At 50.3% G+C, this 25,658-nt stretch overlaps 1 protein-coding gene across 1 annotated transcript; it reads right to left on the bottom strand.

Annotated features, from left to right (window-relative positions):
* Positions 1-872: 872 nt before the first annotated feature.
* Positions 873-23,615, bottom strand: RBP1 (retinol binding protein 1). Its single transcript, XM_029940818.1, has 4 exons — positions 23,353-23,615; positions 22,766-22,944; positions 2,965-3,066; positions 873-1,118 (listed from the first exon to the last, which is right to left on the bottom strand). The coding sequence occupies exons 1-4, from the start codon at positions 23,423-23,425 to the stop codon at positions 1,065-1,067; spliced, it is 408 nt and encodes a 135-aa protein (XP_029796678.1). The 5' UTR covers positions 23,426-23,615; the 3' UTR covers positions 873-1,064.
* Between the last annotated feature and the right edge of the window lie 2,043 nt (positions 23,616-25,658).

Genomic DNA, 25,658 nt, shown 5'->3' with positions numbered 1-25,658 from the left:
GACATGAGAAGTGAGATCCAGAGACTTGTGGTGTTGCCCTGTGAGTGGTGGAATGGGAATCGGAGCTCAGCCCCTCTGGTCCTAACCCAGTTATTCTTTCAGGGGGCAGGGCACAGTCTAAGCAGAATTGATGTTGAAGGGGTCCTAGGTGGAAGTCTTCCATTTGTCAGTGACTTTTCCCTCTCCTGGTCTCTTGTCTCTTCACCCACCTTTCAGTTTCCCTGAGCATCTCTATGCAAAGGCACACTAGCAGTCATTTACACTTTAGCGCAAACGTGAGGCTGCGTTCCCTCGTCTAGTTATGCCTCATTGATAACAGTGAAAAGGAAGGCTTTACATCAGCTCATAAATGATGTGGGAACAGCTTTGGGGTGGTAAGCTGTATGCTCATGACACCTCTGAAATCAAGTCCAACTGGTAATTGCCTTGGATTAAGGTTCACCTCATTCTAACTTTGGCTTACTGTTCTATCCAGTTCCATCTCATTCATGAATCATTTTTAGAGCATCTCCTATGTGTACAGTATGGACTTGGAGACTGCTGGTGGTTGGATCTCCTTAACTAGGCTTTAAGTTCCCAGGGCGGAGGGCATCTTTTCCTGCTTCTGTGGCATTCACTACATTTTGGTCCTGCCTGAACATGTAACATGCAAGACACTTAACACATGGATAATTGAATGTCAGATCACATGTCCTGAACCCAAGCTGTGCCCCTGGGGAAAGACCTCATAGATGCAAGGTCAGGACTAAATCTGCAGGTATGTGGTTGATATTCTGCCCTCAGCCCAAGGGTGGCATCAGGAGAAGCTGGCTTCAGAAGCCCCAGAGAAAGAGTGAGCACAGTGGAGTTTTGAAGAAGCTTCAAAACAGATGTATTGAGCAGAAATCACTTTTATTCGGATGGCTTCGTTTTAAGGAAGAGAAAAGAGACACAGTCAAGAGAGAGATGCTGCTAACAGATGCCCAGGAGTGGCGGGACATTTCTGCTCCATGCTGTGCAGAGAAGGGGATCCTGGCCCACACGTCCATGCCACTCATTCCTCAAGATCAAGGTCTGCTCAGGTGTCAGTGCACTTTCTTGAATACTTGCTTGCAGACCACACCCTGCACTCGCATCTCCTGAAACAAAGCAGATGCCTGTCATTGGCCAGGGCAAGGTCACACTTGGAGCTCAGTGCATGCAGAGGCAGGAAATTTGAAAATACTCGGCACCTGCTATTTTTCCTCAAGATTTGGTTCGAACTGACCAATTCCTTGGAAAGTCAGTTAAACTGGATCAGTGGAGATTGGGCCCTACTATGCCCTGTAGGCAGAGCTAGCTGGGTAACAAATGTGACTCAAAGCTGGCCAGTGGGACCCTCTGATGCCTCCCCTCCCCCTCCTACAAGGGGCCAAAAGGCTTTAAGAACTTCAGTCCTGAGCCCAGGACAGAGTCTGTGCCCAGGCTTGGAAGAAATCAGGCCCCCAGGGCTTGAGCCCCAGAGGATACGGTAGGTCACCACAGGCCTGCAAACTGTGGAATTCTCAGTTTCAGCTACACATTAGAGTACTTGGGGAGTCTGAAAAATGCCTGGGTGCCAGGCTAGACCAGTTCTATCAGTGTCTCAGTGGGTGGAGCCCTGGAATTGCTATTAGTAAAAGCTCCCAGCTAGTACTAAAATGCAGCCCAGGAAGCCCATGCCCAGGAGGCTTGCTTACAGGACGGCCCCTGCTGCGTCACCAGGGGGAGCGGACAGCACAGTGTCACCACACAGTCTAAGTTTTTGTTTCATTGTGTTTTGTGTTTTGAAGGAGGCTGGGAATCTGAATATTTGTGACATCTCCTAATTTTTAAGTTGTTGCCTGAAGTCTGAAGCTCCCTGATGGCCAAATAAAAGAGGCCCGAGGCCCCTCCCCACATTTGCAATCTCTGGCACAGAGCCAAAGAACGACTGCGCTGAAAGTGCCAGTGGAGATCACATAATCTACCCTCACTGCTCTGCAGTTGAGGAAACAGAGGCCCAGGGAGAAGACTGGCTCAAGGTCAGGCCTTGCAGCCCAGCTCTCTCTCTGCCTTAGCCTAAGCTGCCTCTGAAACTAATGCCCCCGTGCCTCTTCTCGGCACTCACAAGGACTGGGATCTTCGCAGAAACCCTAGGTGGGAGGGTGGCATTTTGCAGATGAGGCTGGGGGAAGGGAGGTACTTAGAAGTACCCACGGAGTCAGGAGTTGAACTCAGGTCACCTGGACCAGGCTCTTTTCTCAGAAGGAAAATAGTCGGGGCGTTCCAAGGGGACAGGAGTGACGGGAGGTCTCCTTTCGGAGGACATGTTAACAGTTATTTTAGCTCTATAGGTGCTAAGGCCCTTACTCTGGATTTGTGCGTGTTTTTCCCAGACAATGGATGGAGTAGAAATGGCTTTGGCCAGAGTTCCTAGGCCAGAGGCCCCCACCTGAACTGAGAAAGGCTTCTCTTCCCCGGATCTAGAGCGTTGAGATCATGTCTTAGAGAAGCTTAAAGAGTTCTTGATTCTAGCCTGCCACAGCCTGGCATGGCAAACACAGACACCGTTTGGGAGCAAATTTCAGTTCTTCCATTTTCTAGCTGTGTAATTTGGATGTGGGCCTCCATTTTCTCATCTCCAAAAGAGGACCCCTAATAGTGTCTGGCCTATAGGGCTGCTCAGAGAACAGAAAGAGACATAGAATGCAAAAGAGCTGAGCTCCATGTCTGATGCTTAGCAAACGTACCTCCTCACTTCATGTCTCTGACTGGACAGCGAAGTCAGCCTGGACCTTGAAAACTCACCGTTCAGTTTTTAAAGTCACTCAAGGGTCTGCACCTGGCCCTTGGAAGAGACGCTTCAGAGCCGAACTAAGGCCCAGCCACAGGGTATTCTTCCAAGGTCCATTTAACCTCAACAGTGATGAAGCCCCCAGGCCCAGCTCTATTCCCCCACCCCCACCCCACACACGGGAAACCTACCAGGTGCAGCTCGTCGCCCTCAATCCACTGGGTCCAGCCGCGTCCCTCCTTTTCACCCTTCTGCACACACTCGAGCTTGTCCCCGTCCCAGCTCACCGTGGTCTGCCAGCAAAGGAACATAGTTGTCAGTCTTGAGCAAGCAGCCCCAAACTTGATAGCCCAGGGTGTGCTCAAGTCAATTTCATTACAGAACATTTTGCAGCCTAACTCTGTTCACCATGTGTCTTACTACAATATGCAAATCACTTTTATTTATTTTATTATTTTTTTAACGTTTATTTATTTTTGAGAGAGACAGAGACAGAATAAGAGTTGGGGAGGGATAGAGAGAGAAGGAGACAAAGAATCCAAAGCAGGCTCCAGGCTCTCAGCTGTCAGCACAGAGCCCCATGCAGGATTTGAACTCAGGAACCGTGATATCAGGACCTGAGCCAAAGTTGGAAGCTTAACTGACTGAGACACCCAGGGATCCCTATTTTATTACTTTAAAAGTATTTATTTATTTTTGAGTAGGGGGCTGGGAAAGGAGGAGGGGCTTTGGAGGGCCGAGTGCACACCTGGTAGGCAGAGAGAGGCTACAGGCCTGCATCTTGCAGGTGAGGCTGACTTCTCAGAGTACCTTGCTTGTTCCCAGGCTTGCTTGCTTGCTTCCTTCCTTCCTTCCATTATTTCAACACTTGCAAGGTCTTAGAACACCTAAAAACCCCAAGCCCTGCCCTCAAAGAGCTTTTCATCTTCTGGAGAATGACCTTAGCCATAAATAACCAACTGTAGGTACAAATGGCAGTTCTTCTAGGCACTCTCTGTGCTGTCACTAAATCCTCATGACTCCATTTGGAGCATGGATTAGCTTCTCTGATTTACAGAGCAGCTTAAGGGACTGGCCAGGTTCACCCAGATGGCCAATGGGTGAGTCCAGTCAGGACACAGACGGGCTCCAAAGCCTTCCTCCCCAACTAGACTACACTGCTTCCCTAGGTGCCCAGGGTCACCAGAGGTACAGACCAGATGCTGTGGGGTCCCAGATGAGAGCCAGGGAAGGGGGAGGTCTGGGAGGAGGCAGCACCAGGGCTGCACCTTGAAGGAGAGGAGAATGAAGCTGGAGCAGGGGAAAGGGGGTGCTGGGGGAGAGGGGTTCTGAGCAGATCACCGGAGGACGAAGGCACTGAGATGGGACAGCCTCAGGCGTGTCTAGGAAGCTCCTCTGGTAGGTTCCTGGGAACCACAGGGGAGTGAGGCTCCCACTGCCCTGCCGGTGCTCATTGCCACCCCACTCCCCACCCTTAAGCCCTGGCATCTTCCTTGAGCCCTCTGTGCCCTGCACAGGTGCTGGGCATGCTGAAGGGAATTCAGACAGCAGGAGGAGGGGGGCCACAGGGCTCAAGGTAGGCCCACAGCAAACTTCACAGTCTTACTGGAACGGCAAAGCCTCACTCAGAAATATCGGGCTTAAGTTTTGGAATTTATTTTTTTAAATATTTATTTATTTTGGTGAGAGTACAAGTGGGGGAGAGGCAGAAAGAGGCGGGCAGAGGATCTGATCTGAAGTGGGCTCTGTGCTGACAGGCTGACAGCAGTGAGCCTGATGTGGGGCTCGAACTCAAAAACTGGGAGATCATGACTTGAACCAAAGTCAGACACTCAACCAAATGAGTCACCCACATGCCCCTAGTTTTAGAATTTAGAGGCAAGACAGTCCCGGAACTCGTGGCCTAGACTGGGATCTGTGTCCAGGTGCAGTGAGGACCTCCCATATTTGCAGCTACCCGCCTCCCCTTGAACAGCCTTTCCATACATGACAATCCCGCCCTGCCTCCCCACAGCTGCAGTTAAAGCTCCATTTGCCCCTGGGGACACCTGGGTGGCTCAGTGGGTTAAGTGTCTGGCTTCAACTCAGGTCATGATCTCATGGTTGGTGGGTTCGAGCCCCATGTCAGGTTCTGTGCTGACAGCTCAAAGCCTGAAGCCTGCTTCTGATTCTGTGTCTCCTTCTCTCTCTGCCCTTCCCCCACTCATGCTGTCTCTGTCTCTTTCTCTCAAAAATAAACATTAAAAATTAAAACAAAACAAACCACTCCATTTGCCCCTTGTTCACTGTATGACTCAAGGCAAGTTCACCCTGTCACTGGGCCCCTGGATTCCCAACTGTCATAGGAAGGGGTCAGAGGCCATTTCCTCAGAGGCCTTTACAAAGGCAAGTTTCTAGGATTCATGTGTTCCCGGCCACGTTCAGCTGTTCAGCTGATAGGACAGTCAGCAACAGCCTGATAAGGATTTAGGGGAGAAGAAGTTTGGGAGATGAGTATGGAGTGAGTGGGGCCACTTCCTGAGGGAGGACCGCCTCCTCCCTCACCACACCCTGGTCTCCCGAGGAGGCTCCCTGATGACTGCTGCCCTCTGCTGTCAAGATGAGCCTGCAATGGAACCCAGGCACAGGCGGACAGCTGGAGCCAGCTGTGTGCAGGAGTAAATCTGATGTCCGGTCCTGGAGCCTGTTCCCAGAGGGAGACGGAGCACTGGAGGACCTGGGGTGGGGATGTTCCTTTCTGGGGTCTAGAGATCGATCACTGAGGGCACACGTCCAGCCAAGGAGAAGCTCCCACCTTCAAATCAGAACATAATGAAGTTGATGTCTGATGAGGTTTGTCACGGGCAAAGACCACTAATGAATGGCCCGGGCCACAAGACAAGATGCCCATTGACGGGGCGCCCTGTCCATGCCAGGCTTGTGAAGGGAGGTGGGGACTGAGAAATCAGACATTCCTCGACTTCACCGAGCTCATAAGAATACTTGGCTTCCTCATCAGCTGAACTTCTCTTTGTGTGTTTATCCAGAAATCTACTCTGCATACTCAAGGCTCCAAACTCGATCCGAGGCTAAGAAAAGATTGCAGGTTCCCAGTTACAATATACACACTTCTGCCTCTACCAGATATATTAAAGTCAATAGGCACGTTCAGGCCCTCTGTGCTGGAAAATACAAGAAATGCTCAAAGAACCAGTAATAAAAAGAACACCTGTAATCTTGCTTCCTCAGAGGTAATTACTCTAACATTTTGGTGTATTTATGCCCAGTATTTTGTTCTATTAATACATATATATTTCTGTTTTTAAAAAATTAGGATTGCAACATTTTACGGTTCTGTACCCTAGTTTCTTGATTTAATAGAAGCAATTTTCCACTTCAATAAATATTCCGCATAAGAATTAACTGTTACATAATATTAAGGAAATGGCTACATAATTTGTGGGGCCCTGCAGACAATGAAAATGAGGGGCTTTTTAAAAAAAATGATTAGGAATTTTAAGACAGTGACAGCCAGTCATTAAACCAAGTGAGGGCCTTACTGTGCCCTGGGGCCTGTGTGGCTGCACTTTGTCACAGGACCATGAAGCTAAGCCTGCCAGTATCACATCATATACACATACTATTATGTAGCCCATATGTATGTATGTATATATGTATTCTTGGACATTTAGGCTATTTCCTATTCTGTGCTATTATAAATAAGACTGCCCGATATGCCCAATTTTGAACACATCAATTGCTTGGAATAAAATTACAGAAGAACTATTGCATTAAAGAGGATGCATATTGGGGCACCTGAGTGGCTCAGTTGGTTTAGCGTCCGACTTTGGCTCAAAGAGGACACATATTTAACTATTGCCAACTTGATCCCCAGAAAGCTCACACCTGTTTACCGTCCAACACCAACATCAGGGCACGAGCTCGAAAGAGATGTTCATTAATGGTCAGGCAGGCTTTGCTCCTGAACTAACATGTTACCCTTTCCAGACCATTTGACATCTTTTAACGAGGACCATTTGGATATAAATAATTAAATGCCTTACCAAAAGAATGACAAGTAGCAGAATTTCAGGCATCATGAGAATTGGTGGGCTAGAGGGAGAGGGTGGAAGGATCTTAGGGCAAAGAGAACCCTTTCTTAGAGCCCTACAATCAAGCCCATTAAAGAGAAGGATCCCTAACACACAAATGCTATGGCAGTTTCCAAAGGAGACACTTTCTCAACCCCAAGTTCCTGTTGACTCTGACCCTGGGGAAGTTGGACTATTCATCTGTACTGGATATATAAAGGGGAGGCTGAGCTCGGAGATGTTAAGGTAGTTTCTCAGGTTCACCCAGCTAACAAGGAAAGAATCTGGGCTGAACCATGAGGCTTGCATGCCTCTGTGCCACCATTTCCCAGTCTAGGGCAGGGCCCCCGGCAGGTGCCTGCTATCGTCTCTGGGGGCTGCAGATACACGTAGGCATTGTGCTGAGACTCTGAGAAGCTCCCAGGAGAACACCTTTCAATTCAGTCCAACCATTGTTGGGTGTGGGTGCTGGGAGCCAGAGATGGATGCTAAAGAGATCACCTCTGAGAACAGCAGACCGAGAAGTGCCAGGGGGGGGGGTACAGCCTGGTGTGGCAGGCTCTGGGATTAGCGGAAACACAGGAGCTGTGGTGCTTGGCGGGACTCCTAATTCTCACAGGAAACAGAAACTAGTTTTTTTTTAAGTGGGAAGGCATTCCAAACACAGTAAGGACCAGCAGGCCAGTGCCATAAAAGCTATCCTGGAGTTAAGGAGAGGGGAGAATGAGACTGGGGGAGGAGATGGGGCCACAGTGCCAGGCTAAAAACTGGGGCTATGGCCTGGGGCATGTTTCCAATGCCTGCCAGTGCCACCTGTACCATCATATAGTCTGCTGGCTCAGATCTGCTGGTGGAACCCGTCAGCCGGGGAAGCCGCTGAACTGTCCTTGAGGCTAATAGAGGTCGGGAAGCTCTCACGTCAGGTACACAGGGCTCCTGGTACTGCCCCCTCCCACCGCCCACCTGCCACTTGTAGCAGGTTGACCCAGTACTGTCAGCCCTGACCGTGTGCCTAGGAGTCAACAGACCTGGGACCTCTGTATCTAGCCTCAAGGAATGACTCTGGGCAATGGGAGTAACTTGAACTTGACCGCCCTCATTTGCAAAAGAAGGATTAATGGGTCATATATCCACACCCTTGTGAAGCCCCCTCCTGCACTGACTCTGGGCTTGGCTGTGTGGCTTGCTTTGGCCTATGAGACATTAGCAAGCATGAGGCATGCAGCGCTTTTATAAGCCCTTGTACGCTGGGGGCTTGGCCTTTTAGAATCCTCCCCTGTGGGAACCAAGTTGCTGTGCTTTGAGGAAGACCACGCTATTCTAGGGAGAAAGGCCATGTGGTAAAGCCCTGGAGGACGAGAGAGAGGTTACCACAGGAGAACTGAGGCACCCCAGCGGAGTCTTCAGCTAAAAATGTGGTTACATGGAACTGAAGAACTGCCCAATCGACCCAGAGAATCAGGAGAATAAATGGTTGTTGTTTTAAGTTCTTAGGTTCGGGGTGACTTGCTATATGGCATTAAGTAACCAAAAGACCTACTTTACTGGGTTGTGCTGAGGGTGAGAGAAAATATACATCAAATGCATAGTGCTGGCCAATGAGCCCCAAATAACAGTCATCGAGATGTCCAGAGTTTATGCAGGGATGGGATTTGCGTGTCCAAGTTGGACTATAACTATACGTCTTTTATCGTAAGTTGGAAGCTTGAGAAGCAGTGATGGATAGGCTCTTCATCATGGCTAAATGTTTCAGAAGCTCCTTCCCTTCTAGGAGACCTGGACCCAAGAGGAGACCTTGGGAGCCGGGAGCCCAGGAGCACTGTGATGTCCGCTGCCCCAAAACGTAATTAGCTTTTGTTTAAGCCAAAGATGGATTGGATGACTCCCCACTCACAGCAGTGACAGCTCCAAAAAGGTGATTTAGTTTTCCTGCTTGGCTAGCCCATGTTTACTTTCGGTGGGCATGGATTTTTCTTTTTAAGCTTTGTATCCTATGGGAATAAACCAGCCCTTCCCCAGAGGACCAGATTTGTCCTAAGACCAGAAAAGAGGGGTGGGGAGCCAGGAAGGAGGATGATTACCCAAGAACAGATGAAGGGAAATAAGGAAAGAAGTACTAGGTTGGAAGAGGACTAGGTAACAAAAAATGGTCACTTGTTTCCTTGTGATAACTCCTGATAACAATCTTCCCCAGGACCTAAGAACTCATTCTGTGACCTCCTCTGTGGTAAGAGCCAGCCACGTTTGCTACACCAGGAGCGGTGAAATCTGGGACAAGGATTTGGCTTGCCAGGTGAATGCCGTGTCTGAACGGGTCTTTGAGAGATCATTCATTGCAGGTTTCCAGCTCAGACACTCTCCACTGCTTAATCCCTTTAACCAGGGTCAAATGAGGGAATTGCAGGCAAAAGAATGTTCCTGATGCTTTCCAAGTAGCATGGGAAGGCAGGTGCCTGTGGGGGCTGAGGAGGACACAGTACAAACCACAGGGACAGGCAGTGTTGCCTGTACCCTCACTGTGGGCTCTGGGACTCCACCTTGGAAACAAAGCCCAGACAGTTACCAGGACAAGGGGACACTGGCCACCTTCAATTCCTCTCCTCACAGCAATCCTCACCTCAAGGACCGCCTGTAAATGTGCAAAAGGGCTAGAGTCCAGGGCAGCTGGTTGTAAAGTCAAGTCAGTCCAGTAACTTTTCTATTAAAAACAAATAACCACTAACACTTTGGCTCTGTCAGCAGCTTTCCCAGAAGGACATGCACCAACAGATGAAGGAAGACAGCTTTGCATCACTCTGACAAGGGACTGTCACTTCAAAAGCCATTATCCAGCTCCCCTGACCACTTAGAAATCCCAGCTGACACTGTTGCAGGGGGACCGTGACACAGAAAACCCGGCTTCGACAGGCAGCCTCAGGAACTATGTCCCAGGGGACCCGAGGACCCCTTGACCTGTGCAGGTGACCTATCCTGGGAGTGACAGACTTCCCACTAAATGGACCCATCTCTGGTCAGTGACCTGACCTGGTCCACAAATAGTGGGATTCAACTTGTCTCCCAAGAATTTGTGACATTTGCTAAAGCTCTCACATGCCCCAAACATCCGTTCCAACAAGCAGAGAGGATGGATCACCGACCCCTCCACACGTGCCCACGCAGCTCAAGGAAGCCCTGTGCCATGCACCCACCTCCCAGAGGCGGCTGCAACTAAGTCTTCCGGTCTCTGTCATTCCAGAGGAAGGCCAGAAGGGAGGCCTGTCCATAGTGCTTCTTTCTGCGAAGGCCAGAGCCAGGATTGACCCAGATCTGACTCCAAAGCCAGGGCTCTTTAAATTCTGGAGGGGGTGGAGGATTGAAAGATCAGACAGGGACTAGACACTTCCTGTACATGATGTGACTTGCTAAAAGATGCAAATTGGCCATTCCTCCTGGGGTCTGATTTTAAAGTCTGCTTCACCCTCGAAGGGTTCCTGGGCCAAGGAGACAGTTCACAGCCTCTGGTGCCTGTGTTAAATACGTGAGCAGAGGAGAAGGTCAGGAAAGGGAAGGAGAAGCTGTCAAATGCCAGGTACTTCCATGTTTCACTTGACTTTCAAGCTCTAAGGCTGATAAAAATGAGACTTGTCAGCTAACAGTCTATGTCTCATAGGGGTTATGGGCTAAGCCATCACCTGGACCCAGTTCCTTCCAGCGGAGAAGCCCACAAGGCTAGGCCCGGTGAGCAGCGTGCTCACTCTCCTCTTCTGATTCACACCTAGGAGGCTGGCAATTATCTAAAATCGGCACATTCGGGGGGAAAGCCAATTCTCTCTAAAAGCAGATTAAAACTAAATTAATAAGGCCTTAACATGTGAACGAGTAATTAGAGACATAAAAGCTGTTATAAGCAACTACTATAAACCAGTAAAGCCACAACAAGTCCTTTGTGGGCATGAAAATGCAATTCTACTGCCATGAAGGAGCTAACCACAAATGATAACACAGTTTAGGACAAACAAAGTGATACAATGTTATGGCTAATCTTGACATGCCATTTTTAAAATTCCTTAAACATTCTGGAAAGCACCCAGGATCAATTTTAAAACAAGAAGCCCTCAGAGAGCTCAAGGGCCTATGAGGCCAAGGTTCTGGATGGGGAAGAGGGAAATGGGGCTGGAGAAAGTCACAGGGCTCATGAGGAGCTGTGCTCAGTCAATCTAGGGACCCAGTACTGAGTGTCCCAGTCTAGGGGCCTGAAGGCTGGGTGGGACCCAAGCTAGACCATGGAGCACCTCAGTCTAGAGGGAAAGCAGATATGTAAACCTGCATTGACACCACTGTGTTCTGAGTTGAGGTGTGTGGTGGGGACACAACCCAGCCTGGAGGGACTGGGAATGCTTTCCAGTGGAAGTGATAGCACCACTGTCATTGTCACGGTGACCATAATTCCCCTAACAATATATGCTGATTACTCACTACGCTTTAGGCAGGGTATTGAACACAGCATGGATCATATCTTCCTGGAGCAGTTACATGTCTCCCATTTTACAGATGTGGAGACTGCGGCTTTGAGGCCACCCAGCCATGAAGTGGGGTGATGAGATTTGACTCTCACCGGACTACAGTCCATGTTCCTGCCTTCTGTGCTCTGCAGTTACCTGGTCTAAGCTGATCTTCGAATGAGCAGTAGGATTCTCCAGCATGGTTCTGTGCAAGGAAGCATTTGGCAATTATGGGTTCGACCGTTGCAAACTAGCCTTGGGTACTGGAAACAGAGGCAGGTGAGGGGAGGACCCTACTTCCCAGAGCACACAGATTATTAGAGAAGACAAGCAGAGAATTCCAGCAGGATGGTAAGTGCTGGGTAGAGGCAGGTGATGGTCATTGGAAGGCATCTGACCAGTCTCTGAAATGGGGACAGAGATCTATCAGGGAAGGCTTCTTGGAGGGGATAATTACTGCTGCAAGGAATGCTGGAATTGACACTGGCAAACACCACAAGAATTAGGTTAAGAAGTAGAAGTTGGAAAAGAGGAACGAGGGAATCCCAGACAGAACAGCCTGGACAGACGCAGGGGGGCCAGAGGCTACATGAGTGAGGATGTAAGAAGGGCCATCCTACCAAGAGTGCTCGGAGGTGCTCTGAAGGGCCATCCACCAAAGCCTCGTCACTTCCACAAGAGCCTCTGGTTTCTACTTTTTATCTTTCGAGGCAAACAGACACAAACAGCTCCCAGAAGAGATGAGATGCTAGCAGGAACTGAGGTCAGGATCTCTTGACAGAAAGCTCCTTGGGGTCTGGGATCCTTTGAGTCACTGCAGGAAACCGACCCCCACCACAGACTCTAAGGCAGAGAACATGCGTATCACCATTTGCTGAATGAATGAACAAATGGCAGAAACACATTCTAGGGGCACTCTTGCAACGAACACAGTTTTTATTTTTAGACAAAACATCTCAGGCAGTGTAGCTGTTTACTCTTCCAAAGGGTAGCCATACAGAAATGCATTAGCCATCGTGTGACACTGGCCTGAACTTCTGAGTCCCGGAGCCAACATGCCCATGGCCACACAAGCCAGGAGGACTATCAGTCATGGTTTCAATCCCTTCCTGACAACGCGAAACCCGCGGCCTGCCCTCTGTTACCACATGAGCGTCTCACTGCCGTGGACGCTCTCGCGGCCAAGCAGTACCTGGTACCTCAGGTACTTCTTACTCAACACATCTCCAGAGGCAAGGGAAACAAAACAAAAGCAAAAATGAACTATAAGGAAGATAAAAACTGCACAGTGAAGGAAACAATCAGCAAAACTAAAAGGTAACCAACAGAAAGGGAGAAGATATTTGCAAATAACATATCAGATAAAGGGTTAGTATCCAAAGTCAATAAAGAACTTACCAAACTCGACACCCTCCCTCCCAAAAAATGAGTGAAGAAATGGGCAAAAGACATGAATAGACACTTTTCCAAAGACATTCAAATGGCTAACAGACATATGAAAAAATGTTCAACATCACTCATCTTCAGGGAAACACAAATCAAAACCACAATGAGATACCACCTCACACCTGTCAGAATGGCTAACATTAATCACTCAGGCAACAACAAATGTTGGCAAGGATGCAGAGAAAGAGGATCTCTTTTGCACAGCTGGTGGGAATGCAAATGGTGTAGCCACTGGGGAAAACAGTATGGAGGTTCCTAAAAAAAAATTACAAATAGAACCATCCTATGATCCAGCAATTGCACTACTACGTATTTATTCAAGGGATACAAGTGTGCTGTTTTGAAGGGGCACGTGCACTCCAATGTTTATGGCAGTGCTGTTGACAAGAGCCAAAGTATGGAAAGAGGCCAAGTTTCCATTGACAGATGAATGGATAAAGAAGATGTGGTATACGTATACAATGTAGTATTACTCAGCAATCAAAGAGAATGAAACCCTGCCATTTGCAACAACATAGATGGAACTAGAATGCATTATGCTAAGCAAAATTAGAGAAAGACAAATATCATGACTTCATATGTGGAATTAAGTGGAATTTAAGACACAAGACAGATGAACATAAGGGACGGGAAGCAAAATATAAAAACAGGGAGGAGGACAAAACATAAGAGACTCTTAAATATAGAGAACTGAGGGTTGCTGGAGGGGTCGTGGGTAGGGAGATGAGCTAAATGGGCACGGGGCATTAAGGAGGGCACTTGTTGGAATGAGCACTGAGTGTTATACATAGGGGAAGAATCACTGGAATCTACTCCTAAAATCATTATTGCACTATATGCTAACTTGGATATAAATTAAAAATTAAAAAAATCATTTAAAAAATGAAAAAACAAATAATTCATGGAAGTGCTGAGCCTGGTACACAGGAGTAAGGACAAGAGATGTTATAATTATTATTACAGGCGAGAGATACTCAGAGCTGAGGGAATGGGGGAAGGGAAAGAGATGTTAAGAAGCACAATCTACGGAACTTGGTGACTGGTTGCCCATTAACACTTCTGATTTACCTTCACAGTGATCACTTACGGGGCAATGCAGTGGTCTGTGGAATTAAAAAGCCACAGTCACTCTAACCACCTGTGGTTACATGGAGTTAGGAACACAGCAGGAGGCAGCCAGCTCTGTAAACCACCCAGTCTAGAGTCAGAGAGGTGTGAAGCTGAATTCCAAGGCTATGGTTAACCAGCAGTGTGATGTAGGATCCGAGGGTCCCTGTCTGGAAAACCGGAGTAGCACCTCCTCTCTGGGATTGTTGGAGGATTAAATAACCTATGTAAAGGGCAGAGCCTGCCACATGGAAGCCCCCAGATGGTGGCCGTGCTTATATGTAGGTGAGGGTTCTTACCACACAGCTACAAATAAATACCTTTGTACAAAGAGATGTAGCTTTCCTTTGCATGATTTTCTTGGAGTATAATCACGTAACTGGGATCTCAGAGACAAAGAGTAAGACGAGGTTTCTGACTCGTTGCACACGGTCAGACAGACTTTCCCCACCCCGTCATTTCCTGAGTGCAGAACCAGTTATGTGGTGAAGACAGGTAAGGGTGGGTTTTGCAGCCTGGGTTTCCCTCCATCTGTACCCTCACTCCTGTTTATACGGTTCTTCCCAAGTCGTCTCTGCTGTCCTTGGACCCTCAGGTCAGGAAAGAAAGAAGGGGGGGGGGGTTCTGGGCAAGGAAGGACAGACTCACTAATCACCCCCTATCAAAGACAACCAGCCCTCTAGGGTATTTGCTTATTAAACACCTAGAAAAGGCTTGGAATGTTGGAATTTCAGGCATCCTGACAGAGACCTGGAACTCTTGTTTGGAGGATGAGGGTGGTGTGTATGTGTGTGTACAGGCACGCATGCCCTAGCACAAGTCAATCTGTACAACACAGATGAGCCACACAAATGTTTCCCAAGGATGAAGCTGTTGTGAATCAGGCACAGTGTGGGTTGTCAGAGTTTTTAGTCAAATATGAGTAAGTCCGCAAGCCCACGTGAGAAGTTACATTAGGACCCGAGTCATGGGGGCTGGTTACTGGAAAAGCTTCCCATGGGGCCAGCGGGCCCAGAAGGCAGTCATTAGCGTACCGTCTCCGGATACCCAGAGGGGAGGGGGTTTCCTGCCACTCAGGTCTTCTGGATCCATGCCATGACCGCTTCAGCCAAGAGAATATGGCAAAATATTGCTATGTGACTTTGGAGGCAAGGCAAATCACAACCATGTCATACCCTTGAGCCTTGTGCTCCTGGCCCTGTCATTCTCGGGGCCCAGCTGCCGTGTTCTGAGGAGGCTGGAGCAGCCAGGAGACAGTGTGTGAGGGGCCACACAGAAGGGGGGTCTTTCAGCTCCCTGCAGACAGGACATGCTTCAGGGACCAGCCACCCTCTTTTGCCCAAATTGCAGATTCGTGAATAAAACGAACAGCTGCTATTGCTTAGAGTTTTGGAGCACTGGGTTTTGGAGTGGTCTGCTACACAGCAATAGAAAAATGAAATAATTCATCATCATACTTAATTGTCACAATAATCTCATCGGTGTTACCACCCCTGGCTCATTTTTATAGATGCTCGCCAAGGAAGCACAGCTGGAAGGTAGGTCCAAGATTCAAATCCAAGTTTGCCTCAAGGCCAAAGCTCCTAAGTGCTCTGTTGTAGCCCATCTCTGTCCACACTACTGTATCTGCGGCACACACTGCTTACACTACTGGGGTCATTTGCTCAGGCGCTCAGTTGCAAACCATCATGGGTCACTGCCGGTTTGGTGTCCGCAGCAGACTCCATCCACAGGAACTGCACTGCATCTCTCCATTCTCGTTTGGCCCCCAGAACTAGGCACTCGGAGCCCCAGCGCGGTCTTGTCCACCTCAATCATGACCAGCACATCCCAGGATCCTGGGCATGGGCCAGCCCACTTCCTCATTTCTCGTTCTTAGGAGCCATCAAAAGCCCAGTCTTTGAACCAGCAGCATCAGCATCATCTGGGAACTCATTAGAAAAACATGTTCTTGGGCTCCACTGCAGACCTTCCGAACTGGAAACTTCGGCGGGGTGGGCAGTTCAAGTTTGAGAACTACTGCTCTAACTACTGATGTGGTTCTTTAACCCATGACCTGTGGACTCTGAAAGTCTGAGGATGTCTTTAGTGATAGAAAACTGGTTCAAACAGCTTAAGGGGCAAGAGAGCAAATGCCCTGGCCAGCTCAAGTACATGGCGAGTCTTGGAGATGTGCCAGTGTCGGGGGCTCCAGCAAATCCCCGGAGCTGAAGTTTGTCTCTCTCATTTCTGCTTCTCTGCTGGCCTCATCGTTCCCTTCCGTTGCATCTCTCCACGCAGCCATGGGAGATGGCATGGTGGTTGACACCCCTCCAGCTTAGGAACTTTGGAGGGACTAGAACACAGCTGTCTGCCAGGGTCCCTATATTAAACACCAGGAAAGGGTGAGATGAGGCAACCATGTGACAGGTCACGGGGCCCTGTCACCACCCTGGTTTAAGGTGCTCTTCCCACAAGAGACACGTACCGTGACTTGTAGCTGCACCAACCCCATGAGGTGAGTAAGGGTAGAACCCCCACCAGAACAGGAGGTGCTTCTTTGGGTGGGTGGAGAGCAATGTTGGTTAGAAAAACAAACAGCAGTAACTCCCCCAACCAACACCAGCCCATTGTAAATTATGCTTTGCCCCCAATAAGGCATCACAGGGGCTTGTGGCTCCTTACTGCCCACAGTATTGTGGCCTCACAAGGCCCTGTCTGCTGTGCTATCTCTATGGTCGTCCAAATTTGCCTTGAGATCGGCAGAGCAGCAATCATGATGCCCATTTTGCAGATGTGAAGACAGAAGCAGGATGTCCAGTCATCTAAGGTCACTGTCAGTTGGGTAATGGAGGATGCAAGCCCAGATGTCGGACTCTGAGACCTGCACTCCCCTCCACACCCCCATGGCTTGTCAATACTGCCCACTCACCTCCAGCCTGCGATGGCCCACAGTTAGGACCTGAGGTGCTGGCCTCCAGCAGAGCTCCACGGGAGACCTTGTAATACAGACCTTTATAAATAGACCAGTTAGAATCCATCCTCTGCCACCAGCTGCTGGGTGACCTGGGGCTAAAAAGGCTCTTCACCTCTCTGAGCCTGAGTCTCATCCACAAAACGGGCATAATGACACTTAGAAAACTGCATCTGTTGTGGAGACCGAAAGAGAAAAAGTGCTAATATCATTTGGTGCAGCCATGGTGCTTGGTAAGGATTTCGTGCTTGTTATTTTCTTTGTTTCTGCCTAACAAAAAACAAAACCTAACACAAGAGTGTGATTCTTGAAAGCTACTTTGTGCATTTTATTTGGGCTGCTTAAATTCTTCTGTTTGTAATCCTCAAAAGCATGCTGCTGACACTGATTTCAAAGGTTGGAGAACTTTAGCTAAGACATGAAAGAGACTCCGTGTTTCCACTCTGGAAACCACCCAGCAGAGGACTGGGGGCCTGATCTGTGGACCTCGGAAGGCTCCCAAATCTGAGGGCGTTCATAGCTCTGTGGCCCAGGGAGTTAATTCTGCCATGGGCACTGTGTTCTTTAGAATATGAACCAGAAAAAAGCCATTAATGAGTCAAGAACAGGATCAGAAAGCTGGCAAGAGTTTAAACCAAAGTATTAACAGCAGTTTGGTGGGTTTCATGCATTACCATATGTAATTAGATGGATGGATGGGTGGAAGGAAGGAAAGAAGTCAGGGTGGGAAGGGAAGGAAACACAGACATTTAAAAAAGAGATACTTCAGGAAAACTATAAGCAGATATGGAAAAGTGCCTAAGAAGTAGCATTAAGTTAGAAAACAATGTGCCAAGGAATGATTTCTTTCTTTCCTTTTTTTTTTTAACCAATGAATAGACAGCTTCTATATTCAAGGAAGATTTCCGACAGAGCAACCAGAAAGAGTAGCAGTGATACCCTCTAAGGGGTGGGAATGAAGCCAAGGGGGGAAGGGGCCCTTTCCTTTGCACTCCGCTCTTGCTATTTGAATTCTTTTTCCTTTTACAATAAAAACAAAGTAAGCAACAAAGGGGCGGAGGGCCGCAAGCTCGAAGGCAGGCTCTGGGAAGGGGTCATCCCAAGTTCACAGCTGGATCTGAAGAAGCCTCCTCAGCCAGGGGAAGAGGCACCCGGCTCCCAAATGAACAAAGGTGCCCTCCTCCCGGGAAAACTGGCCCCAGTGTCTGTGGTGGGAGGACAAAGGGCCCTTCTGCCACCAGTGTGTGGGGCCGGGCTCGTGGCTGTGATTCCTGACCCAGGCTGTCTTCTCCCACAAAAGCTGCTCACGCTGGGTAGCGTTGGGAACAAAGCAGCCCATCATTCTTCATTTCCAGGGATTCCCTGGCCTGGGAGCAGCGGGGAACACACTATGTGAGGTTGAGGAGCGCCTTCCTCCTTCAAGCCCCCCCCAACCCTACCAAAGCTACCTGTGCTGGATTTAATATACAGTATTGGCTTCAAACTGGGCCTGAGATTTGCTTTTAATGGCTATAGGCGTGCAGGAGGCAGCGGAAAAAAGCTAAGCATCGTCTTCAGGCATTTCCACCAAAATGACAGCCCCTGCTGCTTGCAGGTCACATAAAATCTGAATAGAACAGACTGGAAATGTGAGCTGAGCGATCCCGGGCCACACAGAACTGCATCCTCCACCTCTCAGCCCGGGGAGGGGCTGCTGAGCCATTCTAGGGGGTCCTAGGCACAGAAGGCAATGTGCCCGGGGGTCAGAAGATGGACCAACCCCGCCAGTGGCCGGGGGCTCTCTGCAGCTGATTGTGGTTTCCCACGGTCTACAGAGATGCAGGTACACTGAGATGTTTCGTTCCTCCAGAGCAGTGGTTCTCAGACTTCAGCCACATCACAGCCATGTGGCACCTGTACTGAACCCCAAAACACTGGCCCCACTCCTAGACTTTCGGATTCGGTAGGCCAGCGGCGTGGCCGGAGAATTTGTGTTTCTAGAACAAGTTCTCGTGTGCTGCTGCGGCTGGCCTCCACTTCAGGAACGTCTGCTTTAAAGAACCCGCAGTGCAAACAAAGACAAAGGACTCCTTGATCCTGACTTCAGGTTAACAGGGTGGGGTGAGGCCTGTGGTGAGCTGGAGAATGTCCCATCTAATGGGACAACTATGACAGTGTCCCAGGAGGCCACACAGCACAGGAAGAAACAGGAACCCAATGTTTTCAGCCATCTTGAATTCGTTGGTAAGAGCAAGCAGAAATACGGATTTTTCTACAAAACTGTATTATCTTTGACAACTGGTTCTGAAAAGTTTCAAATGCTGCACAGGCCAAACAAAAACACATCTGCAGGCCAGATTTCACCCTCTGGCCTATGTGCTAGATCACATGAGGCAGAATTAGAGGTCTCTGAGACAGCAAGCCCCTGGGCCCTTTGAGGAAGGACAGCAGTCTGACCATGCCTCTCCCAGCAAGGGGTCCCTGCAGCCTGTCAGGGTCCCCCCTAGGCTCCCTACCGGGTCCTCCTTCATCACTCCTGTCCTCCCCGGTCACATGTGGCACTCTCGTGTTTGTGGACTACACCTCTCTCACCTCCCAGACCCTCTCACAAGCAGGCCTTTTCTGACTCCTGGGCCTTCATGCACGTGGTTCCCTCTGCCTGGAATGTACTGATCTCTTCTCCACATAGGCTCTAGTTCTTGTCTTTCCAGGCGCCCCTCAGCCAGGTACTTTGCTGACCACTGCTCCCTCACCTCCTCCCGCCCCCCCCCGCCCCCCCAGTGTGTTCCTCAGCCCCCTGTGCTGCCATCAATGAAAAAAATGGCCGGGGTACTCCAGAAGGTCTCCAGGGCTGAGCCCAGAGGCCGGGGCGGGGCAGGTCTGAAATAGCACTTACCAACTTCTGTTCTCTTGGCCTTGACCTTCCTCTTGTCCCCTGTCTGCTTGCTGGCTATTTCCTGTCTATCCTCCAAGCCACAGTTCGGCCTCCTTCCTGTGAGAACCTTCCCTGACCTCCCAGACCCAGGAGGGGGGTCCTCTCTGGCTGCCCTGCCCCCATCCGCACGCCATCGCCATCGCAGGATGACTGGCCTCCCCCACTGCACGGAGCTCCAGGAGGGCGGGAATTGTGGGCAGTTCATCTCAGGAACTCAGGGGCTGCAGAGAGAGGGTAAGCGCCCGGAGATGCTTGTCGGACCAAGCAGGGAAGGAACAAAACAGATGAATGATCCCAGGTGAGAAATGAGGCCCGTGTTAACGTGCTGGGAAGGAAATGTCGGGATCAAGCCCACCTGGTGCTGAGAACAGACTAGCCTCCTCCTGGCTGCTGCTCCTGGCTGGTGGGTACGGGTGGGTGCAGAGGGTGCGGAGCAGAAGGGGCAGTGGTAAAAGTTAGCTTTGGCCACTGCCTCGCCCAGGACCCCCGGGCCCCCGGAGTCCTCAGCCAGTGCAGCCTCTTGGCGGACAGCTCCTCCATCCTTTCGAGCCTCAGGCAGGGCAGGCGCTACAATTCGATTATCCTCTACCCTCCCCTGGCTATGCCCTTGGCTGCAGGCCTCCATCCAGTTGGTGGCCAGAGAAGGGCTTCTCTTCGATGCAAAGGGTCAAGGGAAGGCCAGAGCAAAGGGGCCATTCACCCTGCCCCCAAACAGCGCCAGCAAGGTGAGTGAGTGCCATACACTTGGGAGAGGGGTGCCCCGAGTCCTGGGACAGCGAAGGTGGCCATGAGTCCTAGTCCAAAGTCAGTAGTTTGCCCAGCTGCTGGGCTCCCGGATCTATTCATCTGGGTTGTCGTAATGCTGGATGAGAAAAGGAGGCCATGTACCCCTTCCTTCATGTCTGAAACCTTCCCTTCTTCTACCCTTTCCTCTTGTGTAGAAGTCACCTCCTCCAGAAGTCCTTCTGGGTTTCCCTCCTCTGGGTGCTTCCCTTTATCACTAGTCACTCTATGTTCTGCCCGTGTGTCTGTCTCCACCACACCGATTAGTGTGTGAGGAACACCGTAGGTGTAGCGCGGTGTTTAATGGCAGGAACTCTGGAGCCCACAGACCAAATTCAAATCCTCCCTGGGCCACTTATTTAACTTCCCCATAGTCACAACAAGAAACCTTGCCTCGGTTTTCTTATCTGTGAAATGGGGTTGAAAACAGTATTGTGAAGATGGAGTTAAAATAAATGGTAGTAGTACGTGTAACAGTGCATAGTAAGCACTCAATGAGTGCTAGCTAGTGTTACTAGGTGGATCAGTATATGTTCCACGCGGTAATGGATGAGAGAGGGAATGCAAGACGGAAGATAATAAGCCAAATAAGTACAAAAGGGCACATTCTGGAGGTTCCAGTGACTTAAAACAGAGACGTCTGATACGCTCTGTGAGTACCCTAAGAGTGAGCTGGGGACAAGAAGTGTCCTTAAGTTCCATGCAGCAGGCCAGGAGATCATGGACAGTAATCTGAGACAGAGCCCCCACCTCACCCAGGCAGACCCTGTCTACTGGTCTCCTTTCCCACTGTGAGCCTCTCTGAGGATTAAGAGATCATGGGGCCTTTTTAAGGTCCAGCCTGACTTGTTTTTACACCAATATTGGCCTCTCCAAGGACACTCCCTGCTGGCCACCCCCTCTTCTGCCATCACTCTACAGCAGACTCAGACATCAACTCCTGACGACCTTCAGATGAATCAACAAAGTGGGGGGGGCGAGTAGTCCAGGGCTGGGGTTCCTTATGTTCACACACTGGCACCTTCAACCACAGTCCCAGCAAACCTCTGCCATCTGGTTTCTGCAAAGGTGACGCAGAGAGGGGCCTGGCAGAGAGCAGGAGGGTGAGCTTCAAAATGCAAAGGACTAGGGTTCAAATCCCATCTCTTACAAGTCTCCTCCCCTCTTGGAGCCTCAGACATTGTATATTATAGGGTCATGGATCTCTCACTCATTGGGCTATGGTGTAAAATAATGGTACGGTGCAGGGTACACAGGTGACATTTAGTAAATGTTGAGAAGGGGAGGAAGACAGGGGGCTCCAACAATAAGCAAGGCAGCTCCCTGGGGTGAGCACACACTAGCTCTGGACCCAAGACTGTGAAAGGGATGACAGGAGCACCCAGACTTTCCAGTGACCCGAGAATGCTGATAGAGGCTTGGGGCTGACCTTCCAGAATTTGCTGTGGAAACACTAACTGAGGTCTCCGGGTCATCAGCTTCCCACCCTTGGGGATAGGCTGCTCACTTCCCTCCCCCTCCTGCACTAATGCTTCCTCTAGCCTGGGCTGCAGTTGCACTGACCTACAGAGTAGGGGTTGGCTGCAAGGTTCAAAGGAAGCTCTTCAGGCAGTGGAATATAGGGTGGGGGAAGGGGATGGCCAGGAGCCAAATCCCAGTTTGGGGACGAGGTGGGGCAGGTCAGCTTCCGGGAGATCATGATATCCCCTGCTTCCTAGAGTGACTTCATGCTAGTTTATACAGGAAGTTTTACACTTCAAAAGGGTTCCCTGTGTTTCTTTTTTCTGTCCTCCTTTCCTTTACCCTTCCTCCACCCCGCCACAGTACAGGCAGAGGAGAACAGAATCAAAAGACCTGCCTGGAACTCCAGCCCAGCCCCTCCCTAGCTCCTCTGGGCGTGTTACTCATCTCTGAGACTGTTTCCTCACCTGTAAAATGGGCATACTCATATCACCCTCATAGGTTGTTGTGAGGATTAGCTGAAGTCAAATGTATGAAACATCTGGCTCAGTGCCTAGACACAACAGAGACACAACAGAGAGCTTTCATAACCGTTTCTTCCTGTTTGGACAGAGGGAGATGCTTGATGAGTAGGTGCTGCCTACCTTTCAGGGTGGGAGTATGAAGATCCTTGGTCCCTAAGAACATAAGGGCCCTCACCTCCCTCCCAGATGAAGTAGTCCAGCCTTTGGGCAGGCCCCCAGGACAGGAGATGCCCTGGTGTATGCAAATCCTCACCATGCACTTGCGGTCATCTATGCCGGTCAGATCCTCCTCAAACTCCTTCCCAACCTGGAAGTCCATGATATAGTTCCTGAAAGTGCTCAGCGTGCGGATGATCATGTGGTCGCCCTCCTGCACAATCTCTTTGTCTGGCTTCAGCAAGTTGGCAATTTTGCGCAAGGCCACATTGACATCTGCAGGGAGTGAGGGGGAAGAGGGGACAGAGAATTGTTAGGAAAACTCAGATAACTGTCTCCAAGGTAGCCGGGGGCCCCAGGGGGGCAGAACCATTGGGGTTTCCTGTTCGCTTAGTTTAGCGCCATCTCGGCAGGCAGCCCATTCTGTGCATTCTTTTTTTATTTTGCAACAAAGTTTTCTGACCTTTTACAAACAAAAACTAGCAAACGAAACCTAGCTTTCCTAATGAAGTTATCCAGGTCTATAGCCAATGTTTACCAATTAGCCCTAACAGCCCCCACCCTCCCAGTTGGCGGCAGAAGCCCTTTCCCTGGCCCGGGTAGAGGCAGGCGGGCCTTCGGCGCGGGAGGGCCCCGGGGCGCCCAGCCCTCGTCCCCGAGCGGCGGGCCGCGGCGGCAGCTTACCGAGAGCGCGCAGGTACTCCTCGAAATTCTCGTTGGCCAACATCTTCCAGTACCCGGTGAAGTCGACCGGCATTTCGGGGGCTACTGGGGCGGGACGGCCACCGAGCGGGCAGGAGCAGCTCTGGGCTCTGCGGGCGCAGCGGCTATCGACGCGATCTGGGTGGTGGGCGGCCCGGAAATGTGCACTCTCAGGGGGGCAGGGGGCTCTGAGGGGCGGCGACAGCTGGATTCCAAGCGCTCACAAAGCCCGCGGGAGGAGCCCTCGCAGCCGCCGCTCCGCCCCCTTCGCGGGGGCGGGGCGGGGGCAGGGGCCCTTGGAGGGCCAGGTTTGTCCCTGGCCCGCGGCCACCTTCATTCCGTGACCTGAAGGTCACTTCCAGAAGAAGGAGGAAGAGATGGGGGTGAGGAGTGGGGAGGTGCTTTAGTGGCTCCAGCTCTGGTTCCTAAAGGATTCCTTCCAACGTCTTGAACTTCTCACATTTAGCAGCCGCTTGAGGGTTAAGAAACCGTCTCAGGGTTGCTAGAGTCATTTAGGAAAGAGGCAGCTCACTGATCTTTGCTCCTGGCCAGTGGGGCTGGTGAACGGCCAGGGTCAGAAAAGCTGGGGAGTTAGTTGCATTCTGAGCGAGAAGAGTGGACACTTTCCCACATCCGTCCCCCAAATAAAAGCAAGGTTGATGTTTGAAGTAAGTATGGCTAAAAATTAGGCCCTCTGGGGGGTTCTGATGCACAGTGAGTTTGAGATCCCCTGCTTTATGCAAATGTAAACAATGATTAATATACTGTTGATTTTTTCCCTCCCTTTGTATCTAATGGCAGCAGAGTGTTCTGTAGTGTTCTCACTTTGCTTTTTTTCACTTAATATATTCTGGAGAACTTTCCACTTCTATACATAGAAAATGTCATTCTTTTGCAGGATGTTCCGTTGTTTATCAGGCTTGCCCACCACCGATGGACATTTATGTTGTTTCCAATCGTTTGCTATTAGAAACAGTTCCACAGTGAAGATCTTTGATCACATTTCATTTCCCACTGGGTGGGTATGTCTTAGCGCTTTCAAACCTCTGCCTCTGCCAGTAAGAAGATGACATAATCTTGTGGGTTGACTTTTTGACCCTCCATTAAAGACTAAATATCTCTTATAAATTGCGTTTTGCACAAATCACAGCCTGGGTGACAGCAGGTACATTCTCTTCCTCCTTCAGCGCTTCCATGCCCCCCCCCCCACCTCCCCCAAGCCTGGGGCTCATGCTAGTCCTCACACTGCATCTTGCTGAGTTAGGGAAAAAGTACCTCTTCCTCAGAGTCAGGGCAGCTTCATGGCAGGGAGCACCTTGGAATTTAAGCCCCAGCTTGCTCCACAGCAAGGTTTCCCATCCATGGCACTGTTGCCATTTGGGGCCATGTAATCCTCTGTTGGGGGTGGTGGTGGGCTGTCTTATGGATTGAAGGATATTTAGCAGCATTCCTGTCTTCTACCCTCTAAGTCACCCCTCCCCCTACAAAGATGTCTCCAGACATTGCCGGGTGCCTGGGAGAGGTGTGCAGAATCACACTGCTCTAGACAGCCGTGCCCCTCCCAGGTCAGTTTCCCACCTTGTCTCACCTGGCTCTTGGAGGCTCAGGCCATCCGTTGTTTACACAGATCCTGGCTCTGCCTCCCTTTCCTAGCCAGCTCAGGGCTTTTGTTGGTGGGACAGTCAGGTCAGCCTGTCCCAGCCTGCCCAACCCGAAGTGCAAGAAGAAACCCCTGTGGCTCAGTCAGGTGGATGGACTGGGTTGGCATGGACTGGCTTCTCTGTGGCATCTACTGAGGGCCAGCCATGACCCTGGGCTTCCTTGTCAGCCCAGAACAGAGAATGAGCCAAGGCTTAAGCAGTGAACTGGTCATTTCTTGTTTACCCCCAACTAGTCTAAACCCTTCTTCCTGCTCCTCTGAGCCATCCAGCTCAGCCAGCTGGGTTCCTCACTCATCCCAGCCTTCTCCGTTTGTGCTAAGTCTCCCTTAGTGGTGAGATAGTGTATGCCAAATGCCCAGTGCAGTGCCTGGCACATGGCAGTGCATGGCCCAGTCAGTTCTGGCCCTTTGCTATATGCAGAGGGGTCCCTTCATGCTCTAGGCAGAGGCATGCCCTCCTCACCTGTCTGGTCCTCCTCCGTCCATCCTAAAGAACCAACATCTGGCCACTCCTCCCTCCTCTGGCCACATTGCATATCTCCTGCTCACCTGACCTTACTCTTCTGAGCTGGCCAGCTGGGCACATGGCACTTAATTCAGCTTGGATGTGCTGCATTCACACACACAC

This window comes from Suricata suricatta, chromosome 5, assembly GCF_006229205.1.
Source record: "Suricata suricatta isolate VVHF042 chromosome 5, meerkat_22Aug2017_6uvM2_HiC, whole genome shotgun sequence".
In the NCBI taxonomy this organism is placed as follows: domain Eukaryota; kingdom Metazoa; phylum Chordata; class Mammalia; order Carnivora; family Herpestidae; genus Suricata; species Suricata suricatta.
The sequence above is the reverse complement of the archived record's forward strand: the minus strand, read 5'-3'. Positions and strand labels throughout refer to the sequence as shown.

Excerpts from the sequence above, each read along its gene's own strand:
- RBP1 (XM_029940818.1), bottom strand. The coding sequence starts at position 23,425 with ATGCCGGTCGACTTCACCGGGTACTGGAAGATGTTGGCCAACGAGAAT. Across the intron at positions 22,945-23,352 it reads GGAGTACCTGCGCGCTCTCG|ATGTCAATGTGGCCTTGCGC; the intron begins GTAAGCTGCCGC and ends CACTCCCTGCAG. Across the intron at positions 1,119-2,964 it reads AGGGCGACGAGCTGCACCTG|GAGATGCGAGTGCAGGGTGT; the intron begins GTAGGTTTCCCG and ends GCTTTGTTTCAG.